At 52.5% G+C, this 19,391-nt stretch overlaps 1 protein-coding gene across 5 annotated transcripts; it reads right to left on the bottom strand.

The window, feature by feature from the left end:
- On the bottom strand, window positions 1-18,059 carry LAMC2 (laminin subunit gamma 2). Of its 5 annotated transcripts, none has more exons than XM_061452077.1 (23): window positions 17,726-18,059; window positions 13,213-13,401; window positions 10,629-10,758; window positions 9,640-9,738; window positions 9,286-9,422; window positions 8,772-8,894; window positions 8,453-8,642; window positions 7,990-8,102; window positions 7,504-7,722; window positions 6,472-6,651; window positions 5,715-5,948; window positions 5,359-5,495; window positions 4,876-5,029; window positions 4,549-4,754; window positions 4,204-4,283; window positions 3,595-3,732; window positions 2,685-2,829; window positions 2,305-2,454; window positions 1,671-1,785; window positions 1,385-1,584; window positions 668-826; window positions 481-580; window positions 1-272 (listed from the first exon to the last, which is right to left on the bottom strand). In XM_061452077.1, exons 1-23 carry the CDS (start codon window positions 17,802-17,804, stop codon window positions 22-24), a joined length of 3,528 nt encoding a protein of 1,175 aa, XP_061308061.1. In that variant the 5' UTR covers window positions 17,805-18,059; the 3' UTR covers window positions 1-21. The 5 variants fall into 5 exon arrangements, with proteins under 5 accessions (XP_061308061.1, XP_061308065.1, XP_061308064.1 ...); XM_061452081.1 differs by lacking the exon at window positions 17,726-18,059 and adding an exon at window positions 11,353-11,390 and having other exon boundaries at window positions 13,213-13,321; XM_061452080.1 differs by lacking the exon at window positions 17,726-18,059 and adding an exon at window positions 11,353-11,457 and having other exon boundaries at window positions 13,213-13,315.
- Between the last annotated feature and the right edge of the window lie 1,332 nt (window positions 18,060-19,391).

Genomic DNA, 19,391 nt, shown 5'->3' with positions numbered 1-19,391 from the left:
TCCAGCCTTTCCAGAGCTCGCTCATGGCAATTCAATGGCTTTTGTGTTGTAGCAGCCTGGAGGAAGATTTCTCTGGATATCCTCCAGGTTCTTAATATCCACCAGGATCTCATCGATGTTGCTTTCCAGTGTCCGTACCTGGGCCTTCTGCAGTGTGGCTGTCTGCTCCAGCTCCAACATCTCATCCTTCAGCTGGCTGCTTCTGGTTTTGGCTTTGCTAAAATTCATCTCAAGCTGCTTCAGGCCATCCTCATCGATAGCACCAGGCTGGTCTGTTGCACAGGAGGAAAACAAGGAAGAGGGAACCATGGAAGGAGGCTGAGGACTAGATCTTTCTAGATACTTCATCTCCATTCTGCTACCCAGCCCATTTACAGGCATTATATTATTTCACTTCCTGCGAAACTCCCAATACCCCTGCCTAGACCCCAGTGGGAACCCGCTTCCATCCATGCCTTATTGCAGAGTCACAAAACCTACTCATTAGATGCAGCAGCTCTTCCAGGGCACTCAATGTCTCCTGCACGACCACCCCTGCGCGGCCAGCTTTGGCATGGACCCTCTGAGCTTCCTGAGCTGTCTGGAGAAGGCAAGGCAGCACATGTAAGGCGATGTCTAGCCCAGAAGTCAAGGGGGAAGAGGGCAAGGTGGGAAGACGGGGACCCACCTCCTGTATCACAGCAGCATCAGCCTCAACCTCCAAGCGCTTCCTCTCAAATTCGCCATCCACTTCCTTTGCCTCACGCCGCAGAGTGGCCACTGCCTTCTCCAGGGCAAGGACACCATCAGCTGTCTTGTTGGCTTCCACCTTGAGCAGTGTAATCTCCTAGGGAAGGCAAGGACACTTTCAGAGGAGCAAAGCATGGCTGAAATCAGCCTGGGTGCACCAGGGCCTGGAGCTGGTGGAAACAGCTTCCTTCTACAGGGACTCAAAATTATCACAAGCTCTCCTGTACCCTTCATATTCTCGCACCACTTAGTTGCTCCAGAGAGTTGTTTCTGTGGCCATGGCTAAACCACTCCTGCACACATCAGCAAATCCCTGGGGAATTACAACATACATCTGGGAGTTGAACCCACCAACACCAATTCTGGGAGCTCTATAGTCTGCCAGTGGCTCAGACTGTGGAAAAATCCCTTTGATCACTGAAAAGTGGCCACAATGAGATGCCACATTGTTCCTCAAGGGACAAAGGTGCCTGTAGACTTCCAGACACCCCAGTCATTTACAGCCAACTCTCGTATCTGCAGGATCCACTGTAGTCAAATGTCAGCCCAAGTCAGCACATCAGGTCCACCATAAAGTTGCCAACCACCCTCTTCTTCCATGGTTCTCCCTTCCAAACCCTTCTCTGCTAGCAACAGCACCAGAGCCTGTCCTCACCTGCTGGATCCCCATGGTGATCTGCTTTGCTTCCCCTGCTGCGCTTCTGGCTGCCTTGGATTCAGAAGCAGCACTGCCCAAGATTGATTCAGCTCGGTCTGTCTTCTCCCTGGCACTTGTGACCATGCTGCTGATAATCGGTAGCCTCCTCATGGCATCTTCAGCTTCCCTTCTCTTATCAGATGCTTGCAGGTTAAACTCTGAAAGAAACGTGTGTGGAAATGAAGCTGCACTACCTTTGAGAGATACCACAAGGAAGGGGAAAGAAAGGGTTTCTAGACATTACCCCGGAGGCTTTTCAGGGTCTGTTCCACCTCATAGAAGGTGGCATTGCCAGAGCTCACAGCTTGCAGGGCTGTGCTCTTGGCGAGGTTGGCTCGGGAGAGCAGCTGCCTCAGTGCCTGCAATGGGTGAAGAGGACACAACAGGCAGATGAAGGACATGGTACAGGAACATCAGTCCCAGAGCAATCTGAAAGGAGCTGCACTGTGGAAGAAACCCCATCAGCCTGTTCCCAAGTACCTGCTGTTGCCCCTGAATCATGGCTACCACAGCTTGACTGTCAGCAGAGGCTTGTGCTGGTGCTCCTCAACCAGCTCCAGCCATCCTGAGTTATCTTAGCTATAATCTTCCCAGAAGCAGGTCTTCAACCTGCCTCATATGGAGGTGATGTGCAGGCGAGACCCTGTAGCAAGCCGCTCTGCACACACAGTGAGGTCTCCCACTGGCTACAGAAGACCAGCCCCAAGTGGCTGCCTTTCTGAGAAAGGGGACTGTCCTCAGCAGGAAGCAGAGCTGCCTCTCCTTTGGCAAACAGGCTGGGATACCAACTAGTAGTGGTGTTTTCCACAGGCATCCCACCAAGGCTTCAGCTCACGCTGAAGATGACTCAAGCTGCAGCCCCCCAACCAATCTTTTACCACTCTCTTGCCCTCTCCCCTTCGCAGCAGCTGCTTGATTTCTTCCTCCCAGCTCCCTGTGCGGCTCTGCAGCTGCCTGTACTGTGCCATGTAGGTGTCCACCAGGCTCAGGAGAGCACTGGCATCCTGCTTCAGCCGGGTTGCCTCCACCTGAAACACAGAGAAACAATGACTGCCTGGATGCCCACGAGGAACCACAGCAAGAAGTGACAGATGCACTGCAGCCAGCTATGGGGACAGAAGGGTGGGAGGATGCATATCAAATGGCTCTTCAATGGGGACAGAGCTCTGGAAAGGGCTGAGTCACTGGCAGCATAGCAGGGAAGGTGTAAGGGAGAGCAAAAGGGGATCTCCTGGTCCCACAGGCACAAAGCCCTCACCTCAAAGGACCCAATGTCGGTCTTTGTCAGGCGGGATAGGGAGCCGAGGAGCACCAGGCTGCCCTGATAAGCCTTGTCTGCCCCAGAGGCCATCCCATCAGCCTCAGTCTTCAGCCCTCCAGCCAGCAACTTCAGGTCCTCATACCTGCATGGATGGGAAGTTTAAGAACATGGTACCAGCTAAACTGACAACCTCCCACCACATTAATGCTGCCTTCTACATTGATTCATTCATGCTCTCCAAGGCTCCATGCAGATTTATCATGCAAGAAAAGCAAATTGCAAACATCCTCTGCATTCCAGCCCCTCTGCCAAACTGGGTGTCTGCTGGTTGCATGCTCCCAACTCCAGAAACCAAGGGTGCTTCACACCAGCTGAACCCTCACAGGCTCCACAGTAGCTCTGGTAATCCCTCTCCTAACCACTGGATGTTTCCTCCTGCACATCCCTGTTCAGCTCCTTAACTTCATTTAGGGCTGTTGCTCACACCCTCCAGTGGTGTGCAAAATCCCAGCATCATGGTGAGCTCTGGAGAGACACCAGCCCAACCAGAAGAGCCACCCAGGCAACATGGAGCTAAATCTACCTTTAGGCTAAACCCAGCCCAGATTTGCAACCACGTGTGAAAGTCATCCCCAGGAGCTTGTTCACACAGAGGGCATTAAACCTCTTCCCACAGCCTCAGGCAGGCCTGTGGGAGCATCATGATCTGTGGGGTGGGAAGCAGATGCTCCACAGAGCTGCTCATCAGTGTCAGCAAAGTCCAGCCGAGTCCCTGCCTGTCTTGCCTCCAACCACACATTTCTGCAATTCAGCTGGGGAGGCAGGGAAGGTGGCACAGACATTTGGCCACCCCCCTCCTTCCTCCCATGTCCCCCCTCTACCCGTGGGTGAACGCAGCCGCACTCACTTCCCTCGCAGCCCTTGCAGGGAGCTGGCAGCGGCCACCTCTCCACCAGCAGCCGTGCGCACCAGCTCCAGCGCCTGCCGCATGTCCTCCCGTGCTGCCTTCACAGCTTGCTCAATGGTGTTGGCGGCTTGTGCATGGCTGCAAAGCACAGGTGGGTGCTCATGAGAAAGGATTCCCACCCGAGTTTTCCCCACCAACTCCCTTTAGCATTGTATTCAGCAATGCTTTTCCCTTTTAGGAAATACAGCACATTTGAGAAGGGGATGCATATTTTGCTTATCCCTTCTGCATATCCTAAGGGTAGAGGAGCACGAAGGGGAAGAAAGATGCTGCCTGTTCCAGCTGGACACCCATGGGCCAAACTCTGACCCTAAAGATGCTTCTAAACCACACCCAACTCCACCCTCAAAGGCTACTGAGGACAGCTCTGTAGGGTAGTGAAGCCAGCCCAGCAGCTGCATCTTCCCCTGCTAAAGGGCTGGCACAGAGGTCGCAGCAGCTGCAACCCGGTGGATAGGCAAGGACAACCTAAAAGAACCTTCTGGGTGCCTAGCAGGACCTCAGTCCCCCTTCTCCCCTCTCTCTCAGCTGATGGTGGGAGCAACTCACCTGCTGGCGAGTCTCAGAGCCTCCTGGGCCAGTATCAAGAACTGATTTGAGCCCCCGGGAAGGTTTGAAGTGGGAATGGTCTGAGAAGGAAGGGAGACATGAGAGCTCTTTCCTACCCTTCATCTGATTCAGCAGTGAAAGAGGCAACTGCAGCACATTAAACCTCCACAGACCCCCAAAAGCAACACCTCTCCAGTTCCCAGCCTTACAGAAAGGACCATCAGAATACCTTTAGCACTCACAAAACAAAGGTAATAACTGGAGTACATTAAATTCTTCCTCTCCCCATGGGTTTTTTTCAGCCCTGGGCTAGATTAGGAGCATGTTGCATGAGGATGCTCTTACCACCTGACGCAGAGCAGCTCCACTGCGGTCCAGGTCCAGCCTGGCTCTCTCCAGCAGCTGCCGAGTGTCCTGCACCTGCATCTCATACTGACCCCCAAGGGATCTCAACCTCTCCACCGTTGCCTTTATCTCATCCAAGCGGCTCTGGGAAGTGGACCCTTGCCCCTTTATCCTGACCACACGGCTTTCCAGAGACCTGTCAGAAGCTGGTGAGAAGGAAAAAGGAAGGCTGAAGAGAAACTCGCCACTGAGCAAAAAGGCACAGGCAGCAAAAGCCTCCTGATACAGCACAGATGGCCTCATCTGAGGGCAGCAGGTGTGTGGTACCTTGCAGGCTGAGAGCTTCCGCAAGGATGTTCCGCAGCATCTCCTCTGCCACTTGCATCCTCCCCTCCAGCTCCTGGCTCTCAGGCCCACCACCAGCTTGCACCTCTGAGAACAGCAGCTCCAGCTCTGCCAGCTGCTGCAGGTACACGTCCATCTGCCGACATAGTAGATCAGACCTTAGCCAGCAAGACACCAAACCCACAGTGGAAAGACCAGGGTGGGAACTAGGTCCACTGTCTGGCCAGAGGATGGAGAGTAAAGCAAGGGCTTTCTTTTGATGGGGCGCAGCAGGCCAGCAGCAGTACTAGGGCTTCTTTTTTTTCTGTCAGTTGAATTGGGTACAAACCCAAAGTTCAGGCACAGCCTACAAAATTACTTCTCAGCTGCACCAGGAGGAGATGCTTGAGGAGGACATGCTTGAGGACAAGTGTATCACTGTACTCCCTGCCACTTAGTGGCCCTGGGGCTGGCACAGATGCTCACCTGGGCTTTCACCTGGCCATAGCAAGCCGGGCACTCACTCTCTTCACAGCTGGGACCCTCAAAGCCGGGCTTGCAGATGCAGCTCCCATCACTCCTGCACTTCAGAGGCTCAGCACCAGCCGAGTCACAGGTGCAGGCTGCAAGTCACAGTGGCACAGGTTCAAAGAAGCCTATCACCCTCAAGTCTCAGCACATCCTTCCATCCACCTCCTGCTTTCCTCCCACCATTTAGCCCTGCCTCCTGCTCCCACTCTCCAGCCTCAGCTGTTGTAGCATCTCTCTTCCCATAAAGTCACTGCACGCTCTGGTGTGGATTTTCTTACTCATCCCCAGCTCAAGCTGTGCCTGGGTCTCACCTCTGCACTTGTTGGCAGGATCAGGGGCCAGAGGGTTCCCGAAGAAGCCGTCTTTGCAGCGGTCACAGTAGAAGCCAGCAGTGTTGTAGATGCACTTGAGGCACTCGCCCGTCTGGCGATTGCAGTTCCCCACGGCGTTGGGCTCTACGTTGCCATTGCACTGGCACGGCTGGCAGGGCAGGGAAGCTGCTGGGTCTCCAAAATAGCCATCAGCACAGTACTCACAGCTGGCCCCTGGGAAAGGAGAGACAAGGAGAAGCTCATGCTCTTGCCCGGAAGGCAGAGGCTGCCCTGCTACTTCTGCTCCACAGAAATGGGGGTGGTTCAGCCCAATGAGGTTTGGCACAACAGATTCTCCACTCTCCTTACTGCCAAAGCCAATGCACAACACACCAGACAGGCTCTCAAAAGCTGAGTGCAACAACTGACTTCAGGCAAGCCATTTTCTATTCCCATTCCCCACACCCCCTGCCCCATTTCTCTATTCCCCTCCCTCTCCACCCATCCTTTTTCCATTCACATTTTCTGTTTAGACAAGAACTTTTCCCAGGGCAGGTAATGTGTGTTTACACAGCTCTTGGGGCTGAAATACCCCAAAGAGGCAGGAGCAGCAATGTCACAGGCAAGCCAGGATGAGAAGATGGGATGATTCACCCAGCTCCGAGTATCCTGGCTCACAGACGCCTGCATCTCCCAGTACATAAGGCAGAAGTTCTGGAGAAAGGCAGAGCAGAAGCGGCTTGGAGAAGGGCATTACCAGCAGCTCCAGGCGGGCAGCTGTCACAGATGACCTCCTCACCACCTGGCACCAGCGAGCAGCCTTGGCCATTGCCACAGGGGCATGCCCTGCAGCCGCGCAGCTGCCGCGGGTCTCGGTAGAAGCCAAAGGGACAGCTGACACTATTGGCTACATTTTCATCTCCTGAGTAGCATTCACCTGAAGGAGGAAGGAAAGAGCTCAGGGCATTTTGCTCTCACTCCTGGCAGAACACCCTCCACCACTCCACTGGTGGTCATGCCACCCACTGCAGCACAAGCTCCCATGGTCCAGCATCCTCCACTGGACCCCTCAAGATTTCCATGCCTGCCCATACCCACTTCATTTCTCTGCCCATCAGTGCTTCATTACATGAGAAGGACCATGCCCTGCTCCTGCAATGGGATCCCAGTGAGGCCTCACTGGGAGTCCATCCTGAGGCAGGAAGACTGGCAATAACCACACAAAGGTGTCTGTATCTCCTTTTTCACAGCTTGTATAGCTCCTAAAGAGGCATGTATTGCATTGTGCCTCCTGTTCAATGCTCAAATATTTGGAAATTCCAGTTCAAAATACTGAAGTTTAACTTTGCGTTACTTTGGCTTTACATGGCAACACTGTGGGCTATTTTAACAAGGTACGTAGTAAACCATGTCGATATTTCTGATATCTACTCATGCCATACAAAATCACAGATTCATAGCACAGTTTGGTTTAGAAGAGACCTTTAAAGGTCATCTAGTCCAAACTCCCTACAAGGGAGTGCTGCCCAGGCAGTAGAAGATGCTTCTTCTCTCTCCAATGAGCTCCATCTAAACCCAGTTTGATTCAAATCGCATCTTAACTGTATTTCTGAATGCAGCACTTCTAGGCCTTGGGGCATTTTGCCCAGGATGTTGCCTACACTGCAGCCTCCCAGGTCAATAATCTTGCCCTACTCAGTGCCCCCACACTCCCCACAGCTCAATTTTCAGGCAGCAACCCTGTGCTCCCATACCCCTACAAGCACAGTGTGGAGGTGGCTTCTCTTACCTGTATCAGGATCACAGATTCCTCCCCCATGGCAATTGCATGGCACACAGGTGCTGAAGGGCCCCCGGCTGGGGGCATCTCTGTGGTAGCCAGGGGCACACCTCTCGCAGAACTGCCCCCGGTGTTCCGCCGGGCACTCGCAGCTCTCCACCCAGGGAGCATGCACTCCGGCAATGGGCTGTGCCGACACCAGGGTGATGTTGTCCAGGTAGCCGGTGCCTGGAGGGAGGTACAGCTGGTTGGTCACCCACACCCAGGGCCTGCACACATCTCCTGCGTCACTACAACACCCACAGGCTTTGCTGCCCCCACTGTTGCCGTCCTACTCAATCTCTTCGTAATTTAATTTTGTCCATCCTAGGGAACTTCAAAAATTATTATTATTATTTCTTAATACCTTTCAGCAAAGGTGTCTCCATCGGAGACTTGGCATCTCCAGCAGTGAGAAGAAGCCGACCTTGTGCATGCGAGCTCTCCCCCACTTACTGTACTCCCCAAAGGTGGCTCGGATCCAGAGAGCTGTCAGGTTTCCCAGCAGCCTGCGATATTCAAAGTGATTCAGCCTCGGGCTCCACTTGCTGCTTGGGTGCTCATCCAACCTGCCCGTGGGAGGGAGGAGAAATGGAAGCAGTTTCTAAGAAAATGAGATGTCTCATCAAGAACATATGGCAGCCCTCGCTTATCTCTCTCCTGAGCTTAAGGTTCTGGGGAACCACCTCCACCCATGTGACTGACCCAAGCAAAATACCCAGCCCAACCTTGAAACAGACTTTTCTACTGCCCCTCTCACAAAGTAACTTCCTCCAGGAGAAAAGCACCTGAGTTGCATCCAGCCCAAACTAAGCAACTATTTGCCACCTCAGAGTGACCACAGCTGAATCCAGGAGCTCCTTCAAGCTGCAGCCTTTTTTGCTCACGCATCCGCAGGTGCCCCAGCATCACCCTTTACCTGAACGTGTATGTTTGGCTGACACCACAGGGCAGAACCTTCTCCTGGGGCAAGAAAGGGGCTGTGATTCTCAGGCCATCTCCTTCCAGGACCACATCGTAAGGAGATGGCTGGCGTCTCCCTCGGTCCAGGCGGTAATCAAAGGACAGCGTCTGCCCATAGCTCAGCTGCTGGTTCCCGAGGAATTTTGCTGCAAAGGGAAGGAAGGGACAAAATCAAAGGCTTAAAAACCTGCCTTCCTCCTAAAGGTTCAGTTCATGGGATCAGACCAAGCAAAGCGGACATCATCAGCTCAACCCCTCATTCATCCCACACCTACTGGGGGCCACAAAGTATGTAGGTTCCAATCTCCTTGCTGGTATGAAGACATCCTGATGGCGTGGGGACCACTGAAGCTGGGCTGGGGAGCCACCTTCGTAGACACCTAGCCAGTCTTCTGCACCTGGAGCACCAATAAGGAGCAGTCAGTGGGGGCAGGGAAGGCATTTCCAGGACTCCAGCAACTTTCTAAAGCTGTCTTTTATCAAAACCCTTTGGCTTCCTACCCCCTGACCTCCAAGGGAACAGCACAAGTATCTCAAGTATCTCTGTGCTGATACATCTGTAAATAAGCCAGGCTGGGTATAGAGGTTTCCCCCCAAGTGGCAGGAAAGATGTGATAAAGCAGACCATGGCTCCCCCCCTCCCTTCCCAGACCCTACTTCTGCCTATGATCAAGCCATCCCACCCATCAAACCACAGCTACTCCAGCGGGGCTGTGAACCAGGCAGCTACTGCGTGCAGCTTGTGAATAAAAGGGATGGCAAACACCCCCAGGAGCCTAAGGGCTTCACCTTGCTGGAAGGTGGAGGTGATGTTGTAGACGCTGTGGTTGTCTGCACTGATACACACGGCTGAGTGTCCATAGCAAAAGCAGGGGGAGCATCCTGCAGGGTTTCTGGCATCCAAGTTATAGAAGTTTATTTTGCACCTGGGAAAGCACAAGAAAGTGACAACATTCAAGTCTGTTTTCTCCTTTCCTGCCCAACACAATCAGCCCTCTAACAACAGCTGTGCAACACAGCCATTGCCGTGGTTCAAAGTCATCACCAGGCTGGGATGGTGAGATGGGCACGTGCGACTGTGGGGGAGATGCAGAACATGCCCCTCAGTAGTCCAGCATGACACCCACCTCTGCTGACACCCACCTCTCGCACCGTGCTCCAGTAGTGCTCGCCTTGCAGACACAGCGGCCAGAGAGGCAGTCCCCTGTGCTGCCAGCTGGGTCACACACACACTGCAGGCTCCTGCAACAAGGACAGCAGGAACCTCTACCTGGATTTCCAGCTTGGCCTGGGAGCTCAGTGCCCCAGATGTTATACAAGACAGCAGAGACATCCCCCCCACAGGTACCATCCCCATGCTAGAAGGGGAAAAATATCACCAGAGCCATCTCTCAAAGTAATTCACCTGCAGCAGTATGGGATGCCAGGCTGAGACAGTGCCCAACACTACCACCCCAGAGCACCAGATCCAGCTACAAGAGCAAAGTAAAGCTCTGCTGAGCTCAGTAAGCCACGGATATGTTTAATAGACCCTGGCTGAGCTCCAACAGGCAGCAACACCCCAAGGAGGCTCAGGCAGGAGACCAATCATGGCAGACAACCCGTTGCCTCAACCATTTGCTCCCTAAAGGACCAATGGCAGAGTGAAGCAAAGAAGAGGACACAGCACTGAGGAAGCCAAACCAGAAATGCTTTGAAAGGTGTTTAAACAGGGCTTCCTGCAAAGGAAGGAGTCGATTTTTGCAGCTCATCTTTCCATGGGGCCAGTCCTTGTGAACAGCACTGACACCAGCAAGATCGATGTGTGGGCAGGTTTTATTTTACATCACCTAGCCTGTCTGTTGAATGTCCGACATTATATGGGTAACAAAGCAATAGCCTCAGAGAATGGTTAAGCTCAGATTTCGGTGCTATTGTGAAACAGTGAGCTCTGCAGGCTGGAATGGAGGTCCAACCCTACTTGAGCCTGCCTTCTCACAGCAAGGTTAGCTTAAGGCTATCAGTGTGCTGCCACACACAGACTGCCTCTGCCCTTGCTTTTCAGCCAGCGCAGGCTCTTTACAGCAGCTGGAAGAGCTCTGGAAACTGGTCCCCCAGCAGCCCCTATGCAACTGATGGTCACCAGCACTTACTGCCCACTCCTCTGGCACCCAGCCTCAGAGAGGGACTCAAAGCCCGGTTGGCACTGGTCACATTTCTTGCCCATCACTCCGGGTTTGCAGTTGCACTGGCCATCACTGTTGCACTGTGGGCTGAGGGCACCTGCAGAAAGACGGCAAGAGGTTTAAATGGACACATCCCCACACCTGCCCAGCAATGCTGCTGCAGGACAGGGGAGCAAAGCATCACACCATCACTGCAGCAACAACCCAGCAACAGGTATCCCCTTGAGATCCTGGCACAAGGCTGAGACATGAGGTCTGGCTGTTACAGCTGCTTAAGCCTCCCCAGCTGATGCAGGAGCCTTGGAAAAGATAAATCCCAGCAAGCATTGACCAGATGCCCAGGACAAGGATCCTCTTTCCTGCCATAAAGGTCATTGTAAAGGACAAGACTGAGTCCAGGGCATGAAAACCAAGCAGAGAATGTTTTTCTTCTCTGCCAGCCCCTCTGCTAGTAGACATAGGTAGTACTTGATTTTGATGCCTCTACAAGGATTCTATGGGACCAAGGACCATGGCAGGATTTTTGATTTCTAACCATCTAACACATGTAAGCACCGAGGAGAGAGGATGCCAGACCCAAGGGCTCTGTCCTGCAGTTGGGCCCTCCCTGCATGCCAGCAGGGGAGGCAGACAAGCAGATATTCGCCCTCCTCCCACCCCCTTAAGGCCTGTTGCTTTGTCCTCTTGCCACCTGTTTTTCTTGTGCAGATGGTGCTTCTAGTGATCTTCCTGCTTCAACAGAGACCAATAGGCATTTCAAAATCTACAGCACCTCAGTGCAAGATGTACGAGCTACCTACTTGCAGAGTAAGCCGAAACATGACAAGGATGAAGGAGCCATCACATCTACTGTGTAAGCACCACAAGACCCACAGAAAACACCCCAGTTAGAAATCCCATCCAGTAGCCCTGCAGCCTGCAAAAAGCTGCCGGAGGAGGTGGAAAGGCTGAAGCTTCCTATCAGTCCCCAAGCATCACAGCACTTTGCACCACCTCCACTCTCAAGGTGCAACACTGTGAACTCAGGAACTATCCCTTCACTTTTACAATGCAACTAAAAGCTTTTGCAGAGCCTGCCAAACACTGTGGCACTGAGGAAGCACCAGCATGACTCAAAGAGCTGGCAAAAGCTGACACTTCAGTGTTAGGGTTTGGCCACTGTCCTTGAGGATTGCAGCTGGGAGGGGAAAGCAGCTCCCCATAGAGCAAATCCTGGTAGGCATCAGCAGGTTCATGGCCACCAGCCAAATATAAGGCAGGGCAGAGGAGAGCAGAGCAGGGTCCCTCTCAATGGGGCAGGTATTGTTGATGGAGGTGCTGGAGGGAAGAGATGCTACCCAGAGGGACCTTGACAGGCTGGAGGAGTGAGCCCATGTGAACTCATGAAATTCAATAAGGTCAAGTGTAAGGTCCTGCACCTGAGTCAGGGCAATCCCCAGTATCAGTACAGACTGAGGATGGATGAATGGAGAGCAGCTCTATGGAGAAGGACTTGGGGGTACTGGTAGATGAAGAGTTGGACATGAGGCAGCTCAGAAAGCCAACTGTGTGCTGAGCTGCATCACCAGCAGCATGGCCAGCTGGTTGAGTGAGGTGATGCTCCCCTCTACTCCACTCTCATGTGACCCCATCTGGAATACTGCATCCAGCTCCAGGGCCACAGACCCTGCTGGAGCGGCTACGGAGTGGGCCATCAAAATGGTCAGAGGGCTGAACACCTCTGCTATGGAGAAAGACTGAGAGCATTGAATTTGTTCAGCCTGGAGAAGAAAAGGCTCCGGGGAGATGTTATTGGGGCCTTTGAATGTACAGAGGGGGATCAATATATAAAGGTGAGCTTCACAAAGGCTTTTAATCGTATTGTAAAAAAGAAAAGATAATTCCTCAGCTCACAGTGCTACACCTCAGGAGGGGAAATGGTACAGAGACTTTTTACCAGGGCCTGTAGTGGCTGAACAAGGAGCAAAGGTTTTAAACTGAAAGACAGGAGGTTTAGATTGGACATAAGGAATAAAAGTTTTATGATGTGGGTGGTGTGACTTGGAACACAGTTGTGGCTGCCTCATCCCTAAAACTATTCAAGGCCACGTTGGATGAGGCTTTGTGGAACCTGCTCTAGTGAAATGTATCACTGCCTATGGCAGGGGGTTTAGACTAGGTCATCTTTGAAGATCCCTTCCAACCCAAACCATTCTGTGATCATTTCAGGGGGCAGGTGGGTCTTCCTGGATGTGGTCTGGAGCTGCTAGGGGGTTGAAAACTCCCAGCACAAACCAGTGAAACACTCAGGAGGAGGAGGTGCTCCTATGACTTAGGGTGCAGCAACACAGAACTGGACTCTGTCACCTCCCCAGATAATCCCACCTGGAGTCAAGCCGGCCTAGCTTGTTTCTCCTGCTATGCTCTGGTCGGGTGTGTAGGGACCCAAAGACCAGACCAGTCCATGTGCTCAACAGGGCCTAAGGACACACACGGCAGCAGGCACTTGGCAGGCACTCTAAACCCCGCTACACTTCTGGCCCAACCCTGTCCCCAGCAGACAGACACGTACCGTGCGGGTGGCAGCGGCAGGGCAGGCAGCAGTCCTCCTCCCGCTGGCGGAAAAAGCCCTCCTTGCAGCGCTCACAGCGGACACCCTCTGTGTTGCCCAGGCAGCCAAGGCAGCGGTACCCATTGCCTGTCTGTCTCAGGAGGTCCCAGTCAAAGATGCACTGCCTGGACATCCCATTGCAGTCACACACTGCGGAGAGGAAAAAGACACCTCAAATGATGCTTAGAGATGAGGGTATCAGCCATGAAGCCGTAAACGCACCCTGATGGCCAAGGAACAAGCCCAGGCAATGCAAAATTCCCCTTCTTGCTCTGCTAATAACAAGCCCTGTCCCCATGTCTCTGAACTTGTCCACCAGGCACCCACGTGCTACTGCTGCCCACACTGTGCCCTGCATCCCTTCACTTTGGAGTGATGCCCAATTTCACTGCCGAAACAGCTCAGGATGGACACCCCCCCCCCCAAGCCAAGGAGCCCCACTCCACAGCACAACATGTCTTCATGGAGGCATTCCAACACAAAAAAGTCTTTGAGCAAGCAGAGGTGGAAAAAAAAAAAACAACCAAAAAAAAACCAACCAACCAACCAAAAAAAAAACCAAAAACAAACAAATAAAAAACAAACAAAACCCCAAACAACAACAACAACAAAAAAAAACAATCCAACCCAAACCAAACCTGGGTTGTCCTGAGAGTGAGTAATCTTACTGGTGACTTTAGGGAAAAGGGAAGGATCCCTTAGGTTATGTTTTGCTTCTCCCAGCCTCTGACCAGGAGTGAGCCCAGAAAGAAAAGCTCAGCCAACATCCACCAGGTCGGCAGCACAAGTGTCCTCCCAGCCAAGTCCAGGGGTGATAAGGAGTGGTTTGTGACCAGAGGAGCTCAGCAGAAGTGTGCCAGCCAACAGGCAGATTAAAACAAAAGGAAGGTTTTGGTGGGATTACACAGGTCATCTCACCCACCCTGCCCAGGAAACAAAGCTGCAGCTGCCCACATCACTGCATGGCAGATGCCAGGAAGAACAGGCATGAGATTTTGCATCCCAGCACAGCCAGGACAGACAGGACCTCTGGAGAGCATGCTCTAGCACTCTTCTTCATCGTCTTGCCCAGGTCTTCTCCTGAAGTCATCTCTCACCTATTTGCCAAGCTCTCAGCAGCCAGTACTAGAGTGTTTAAGTCCAAGAACCTTTATCTCAGATGAGTTCCTCAGTGCCACTGAGGAGGACAGGCACATTTGAAAGAACAGTTGGCAAAGACAAGCACAAGAAAAACACCCTGAGGGAAAAAGCAGTTTCTGCAGGGATACAGAGCTTGCTGATGAAATGATCCAAACTACCCCAGCTCAGGTCACCTCTGACAGCACAGGGAGGTGGAGGAGATCCAAAAGCAAGCAGAAACCTGCAGCATGGATGCAGGCAGCACATTGTACTTGACACCCGTGCAGGCTCCTCCTTCCAGCACTCCTGGCAGAGCTTAGCCAGAGGATACAAGTTCCTATCCTCTGCATCTGTGATTGCAGGGACCAGGCACAAGCTCCTGTGTTCATCGCCCAAGCATGCACCCTGGGCACCGCCCGCACCCTCACACACACCCATGAACACCCGCATACCAGAGGAAGGCACTCAGCCAAGCCTGCTGCCAAGAACAGGGATGACCTCATGTGCCAGCAAACACGGGGAGAGATATTACTAGCTCCAGCAAATATGGCTCTTTCCTTGCAGCCTGGCTGCCAGGAGACCAGGAGAAGGTCTTCTGCTACCTCAGCCTGCTGGGAGGGGACCTGTGGGTGCAGAAGTCCTGCCTCTTAGGGCATGAGAAAGCACCGAGGCTCGGGGGACATTACCAGTGACCAGACAACACAAACACCCCACCAGGAGGAGCAGCACAGGACTTTCTCAAGTCATCTGTGCTCATCTTCACAGCCAGACGGCTTGGGGTCAGTCCCACCCCCCCATCCCTCCACACTAAAGCTAGTTGGAAGCGACACATAAAGATCATTGAGTTAAACCCCATCCATGCATCACCCTAAATCTATGTAATCTGGAGGATTTACTGAGTTGCTGAATTACAGGCATGAGCACCGTTCCCCCAGGGAACAAAAACCTTTTTGCAGGTCTTGCTCTAAGGCTGCAGCACATTCAGTCAGCTCTCCAGCCCTGGCGTGGTTTCAGGTCTAATCAGAAGCCATTTAAGAGGCTGTTGTAGATTAATGCTACCACCCCACTCGTGTATATGCTCCTGTTGCTGGTCTTCTGGAAACCAGAGCTCAGGCAGGTTAATCTTTACCAAGAGTGGGGCACTGGAGTTGCTAATGAGACAGAGCACTCAGGACCGACTGAGGACAGGATCATTTTTGTGTCCAAGTGCCCTGAGGCTGTGCCCTTAGATTTCTCAGACAGCTGTGAAGAACAGGCTTCACAGAGGAGAAGCTTTGCAGCCGGATGTCTTTAATGCTATGTTAGGATGGAGGAGACCTGCAGCATGCATCCAGCAGGAATCCCTCCCTTAGCTCCTGCCCAGCTAAATGAAGTGCTGTGTTGTTTGCTGTGTTGAGACAAATTCCCACATCAGAAAGACTTGGAGAAGCAGACAGGCAGTTCTGCACCTCTGAAATTGTCTTAAATTCACAAGACCAGAAAATGAGGTTGGCCCTGGGTCTGCAAGGAACAGAACCCAGAGCCCTGTGCATATGAGCTGGTCTGCAAAGACTACTCCTTTTATCAAGAGGACAACAGAGCTTTGCACACAAAAAAGCCTCCACGACAATACAAGCCATTCCCTGCTCTGTGCTTTTGGGTCAGTGACCCACCAGGCTGTCCCATCTGCTACTCTAAGCCCTGGGTTTCCCCATCACCCAACTCCACAACTTTCTCAGTGCAGGAAGAACTGCCTGGAGCTTCCGGGGCTCCGTCAGCATCAGCAGGGACAGACCACACACCAGGAGCCAAAAGCTGCCATTTGGTGTCTCCTTTCCAACACATCAAATCAGACACCTCATCAGCACATCTGACCTCCACACCCCAACTCTTCCCTGAACCCTGGGATACCCCTTCAGCCATCATGTGCAGGCACACCACTAAGGCAAACACACTTGCTTGAGCAAAGCTCTGCGCAGGTCAGAGTACAAGCACCCTGGCCTCTGCCACTCGACCAGATCATACATGAACCCAATTTGACTCAAGCATTTGCAAGCAAAACAGGATTGAGTGTGCTAATTATAAGCACGCATCCAGCACCACAAAACAGCACGGGAGGCTAATTTACACTCCCAAACAAACTCTGAAAGTCTGCTGCAGCAGAAGTGCATGGCCAGTTATTGGCTGTCCCTTTTACATACGTGTAGAAAGAGGTTCAAGGGTCCATGGAAAAGCAGCAACCTACACGCTGCCAGGAAGGAGCGACTGCAACATCAGTATTTTAAAACTTGTGTGCAATTAAGGCTGCTGTAATAATTCTCCAAGCAGCATGTAAAGTCAATCAGGTCTTTAAAAAAACCATACACACCCCTAAAAAACACCCCAAAACCAAAGCAAAAATTACAAAACAAACCACCAAAACAAAACAGAGAACACACAGCCCCACCGCAAAAAAAAACAAAACACAAAAACATAAAAAAACCCACAAACAAAACAAAAAAAAAGCCACAAAAACCCAAACAAACCAACAAAACCCCCACTTATTCAGTACTTTTCCCCCCATCACATTGCACTGTACTTAGAACTGATAAAAGACCAACTTCACTCCAGTGAGCGTGTTTCAGAACGAGTACTGCAAACAAACAAAAATTGAAGTATCTCAGCATTTACAAAATCCACACAAAACCAATTTTGACCAAACATACCCATCTCCATCCTACGCAACAACACAACTGGTACTGATGTACCACTGGGCTGATGAACACGCTTAAACATCCCTGCGCTGCACCCTCCGCTACACCTGCACGTGCAAGAGGAACATGCATTTTTAAAGCTTGCCATCGGTCTGTGTTCCGTGGGAGACTCACACCTCCCACAGTGGGCAGCTTGCGAGCCCCACGGACTCGCACAAAATACACACACCACGCACACTGCAACAGGAAGCAGGATCCTGGATGCCACCAGCTCTTCCTCAGGATTAGAGAAGGTTTTGACTACAGCAGCAGCGGGCAGATCAGCCACCCGCTCCCTGGGCGATGCTCATGCTCACACCCGAATCCCACCCAAGCAGCAAGGCTTTATACAAAAAGGGATAAAGTAATCGGACGTAAATAAGTTCTTTAAAGGGGATGCCAGTGAAAAAAATAAAGTCTAAATGCTCACGGGATATTTAACCCTGGAGGGAATTTACGGGAAAGCACCTACTAAAAGGTCCAATTTTAATCCCAAAGGCGGGAGGGGATAGGACCCTAGCAGGGCGCTGCAGCACCCAGACGCCTCCCAGTTATTGGCCCTGGGGCAGGGATGCGAGCAAAGCCGCTGGCGGGACCGCCCGTGAGCGTGAAAGCAGGAACCGCCGACCCTCCCGGAGCCTCACCTTCCCTGTTGGTGCCCAGGGCTGCGGGCAGGGCAGATGCCACGAGGCAGCAGAGTGGCAGGAGCCGGTACCCAGCCATTCCTTGCGCTGGGGAGCACGGGGAGCCCGCTGCAGCAGGGATGCAGGGCTCGCGCCGGCTCCCTTTTTTTCCGCGTGGTTTTTATCGGCTGCTCCACCTGAGTCACTCCCAACAGGAAGAGCGCGTGTGCCGTGGGCTGACTCACCCGGCCCGAGAGCCCAGCCCAGGCGGTACGGGCAGGCGCCCTCACACGCACCCGCCTGCGGCTGCCCACTCCATAGAGAGGCGCATCGACGGGACCTCCTGCCCGCACCTTCCATGATGGGGTTAGCTCACAGGGAAAGATAAACCGCAGCCCCTGCAGACACCCCTCCTGCCCGTCCCGCTCCCCAGCTCTATCCCACCCCCTGCCGCTGCCTCCAAGGGCAGGGCACCGGTGCTGGCGGCAGAGAGCCGGGCTGCCCGGGCATGCAGGCAACTTGCAGGGAGCTAACTGGAACATGATGAGCTCATGAGAAGCCTCAGGAGGTTGGACGGGGACTGCCTGGCTCACCAGGTCCAGACAACCAACCTGCAAGAGCAGAACTCAAAACTAGCCAGAAGTGACTAGAAGGACCCAGAGCAAAGAGCTGCTGGGGGTGAAGAAGACCCCAAGGACATCTTAGATATGTACTCTGAAAGCAGATCTATTGGGACTTACAAGGCAAGCATCAAGTTCAGGAAATCCCCAGATTGGAGGGTAAAGGCCCAGAATCATCACGTTTGTCTGCTTTTACTCCCTTACTTACCGTCATGGGACGCCTACTGTCACAAATGACTGCAAGTGATCCGTGAACATCTTTAGATAGAATGAAGGCATCTAACAAATCTGTACCCCCATCTAAGACAAGTTGCCTTTCAGGTCACTTTCTGCATTAGGGTCTGAAACTCAACACAACGAGTGCTGATAATCTGCTCCTTCCAGAGCTAACAAACCTCGGGTGATTAATATTTAGGTTCTCATCTTTGTCTCTGACACTGCCCAACAGCCTCCAGACAGTCGTGCACCTGGAGCTGACTCAGAGGGCTTTCCTCTGCGCCGCCTGGTGATCTCATGGGTGCAGCCAGGCTGAATTCACCGCATATCTGCAAAGCTTACCTGCCTCCGCTGACTGAGTCAACACTATTCTATAAACAGGCTGTTTCCTCTTAATTTCACACACTGGATCTTATTATAGTTCACACCAACAAAGGCAGCTTTATGAACATGCTGGTGGCATGCTGGGGTTTGGCACCCAAGGTTGTCATATCTGATTTTGTATTTTCTTTTTAAGAGTGAAATGAAGCCACCTGCAGTGTTCACAACAATTTGTCAGCTCTTAGGGTCTGAGTATTCCTCTAAAGAAACACTTAATCCCTTCTGCTCTAAAGTACACCATTTGCCCCAAACACCTCTGCTACGTCCTTCCCACACACCAACACCCCTCTGCTCAGGAAACTCATCTCCTCCAGCAACACTGTCAGTACAGCAATTCCCTTGGGCCTTGCCCAGTCCAAGCCCTTGGCTGATTTCTCTCTTTCAAGACCAGTTCTGACCATCAGGAAAGTTTTCCCTGATGTGGCTCCTCTGTATTATCCCATTTCACTGTTACCACCCCACCTCTTACT

Source organism: Pezoporus flaviventris, unplaced genomic scaffold (assembly GCF_033815535.1).
Source record: "Pezoporus flaviventris isolate CSIRO_AGI_PZ_B2104156 unplaced genomic scaffold, CSIRO_AGI_Pfla_v1 ptg000013l, whole genome shotgun sequence".
NCBI classification, from domain to species: Eukaryota; Metazoa; Chordata; class Aves; order Psittaciformes; family Psittacidae; genus Pezoporus; species Pezoporus flaviventris.
This window is presented reverse-complemented; position numbering and strand designations above follow the sequence as displayed.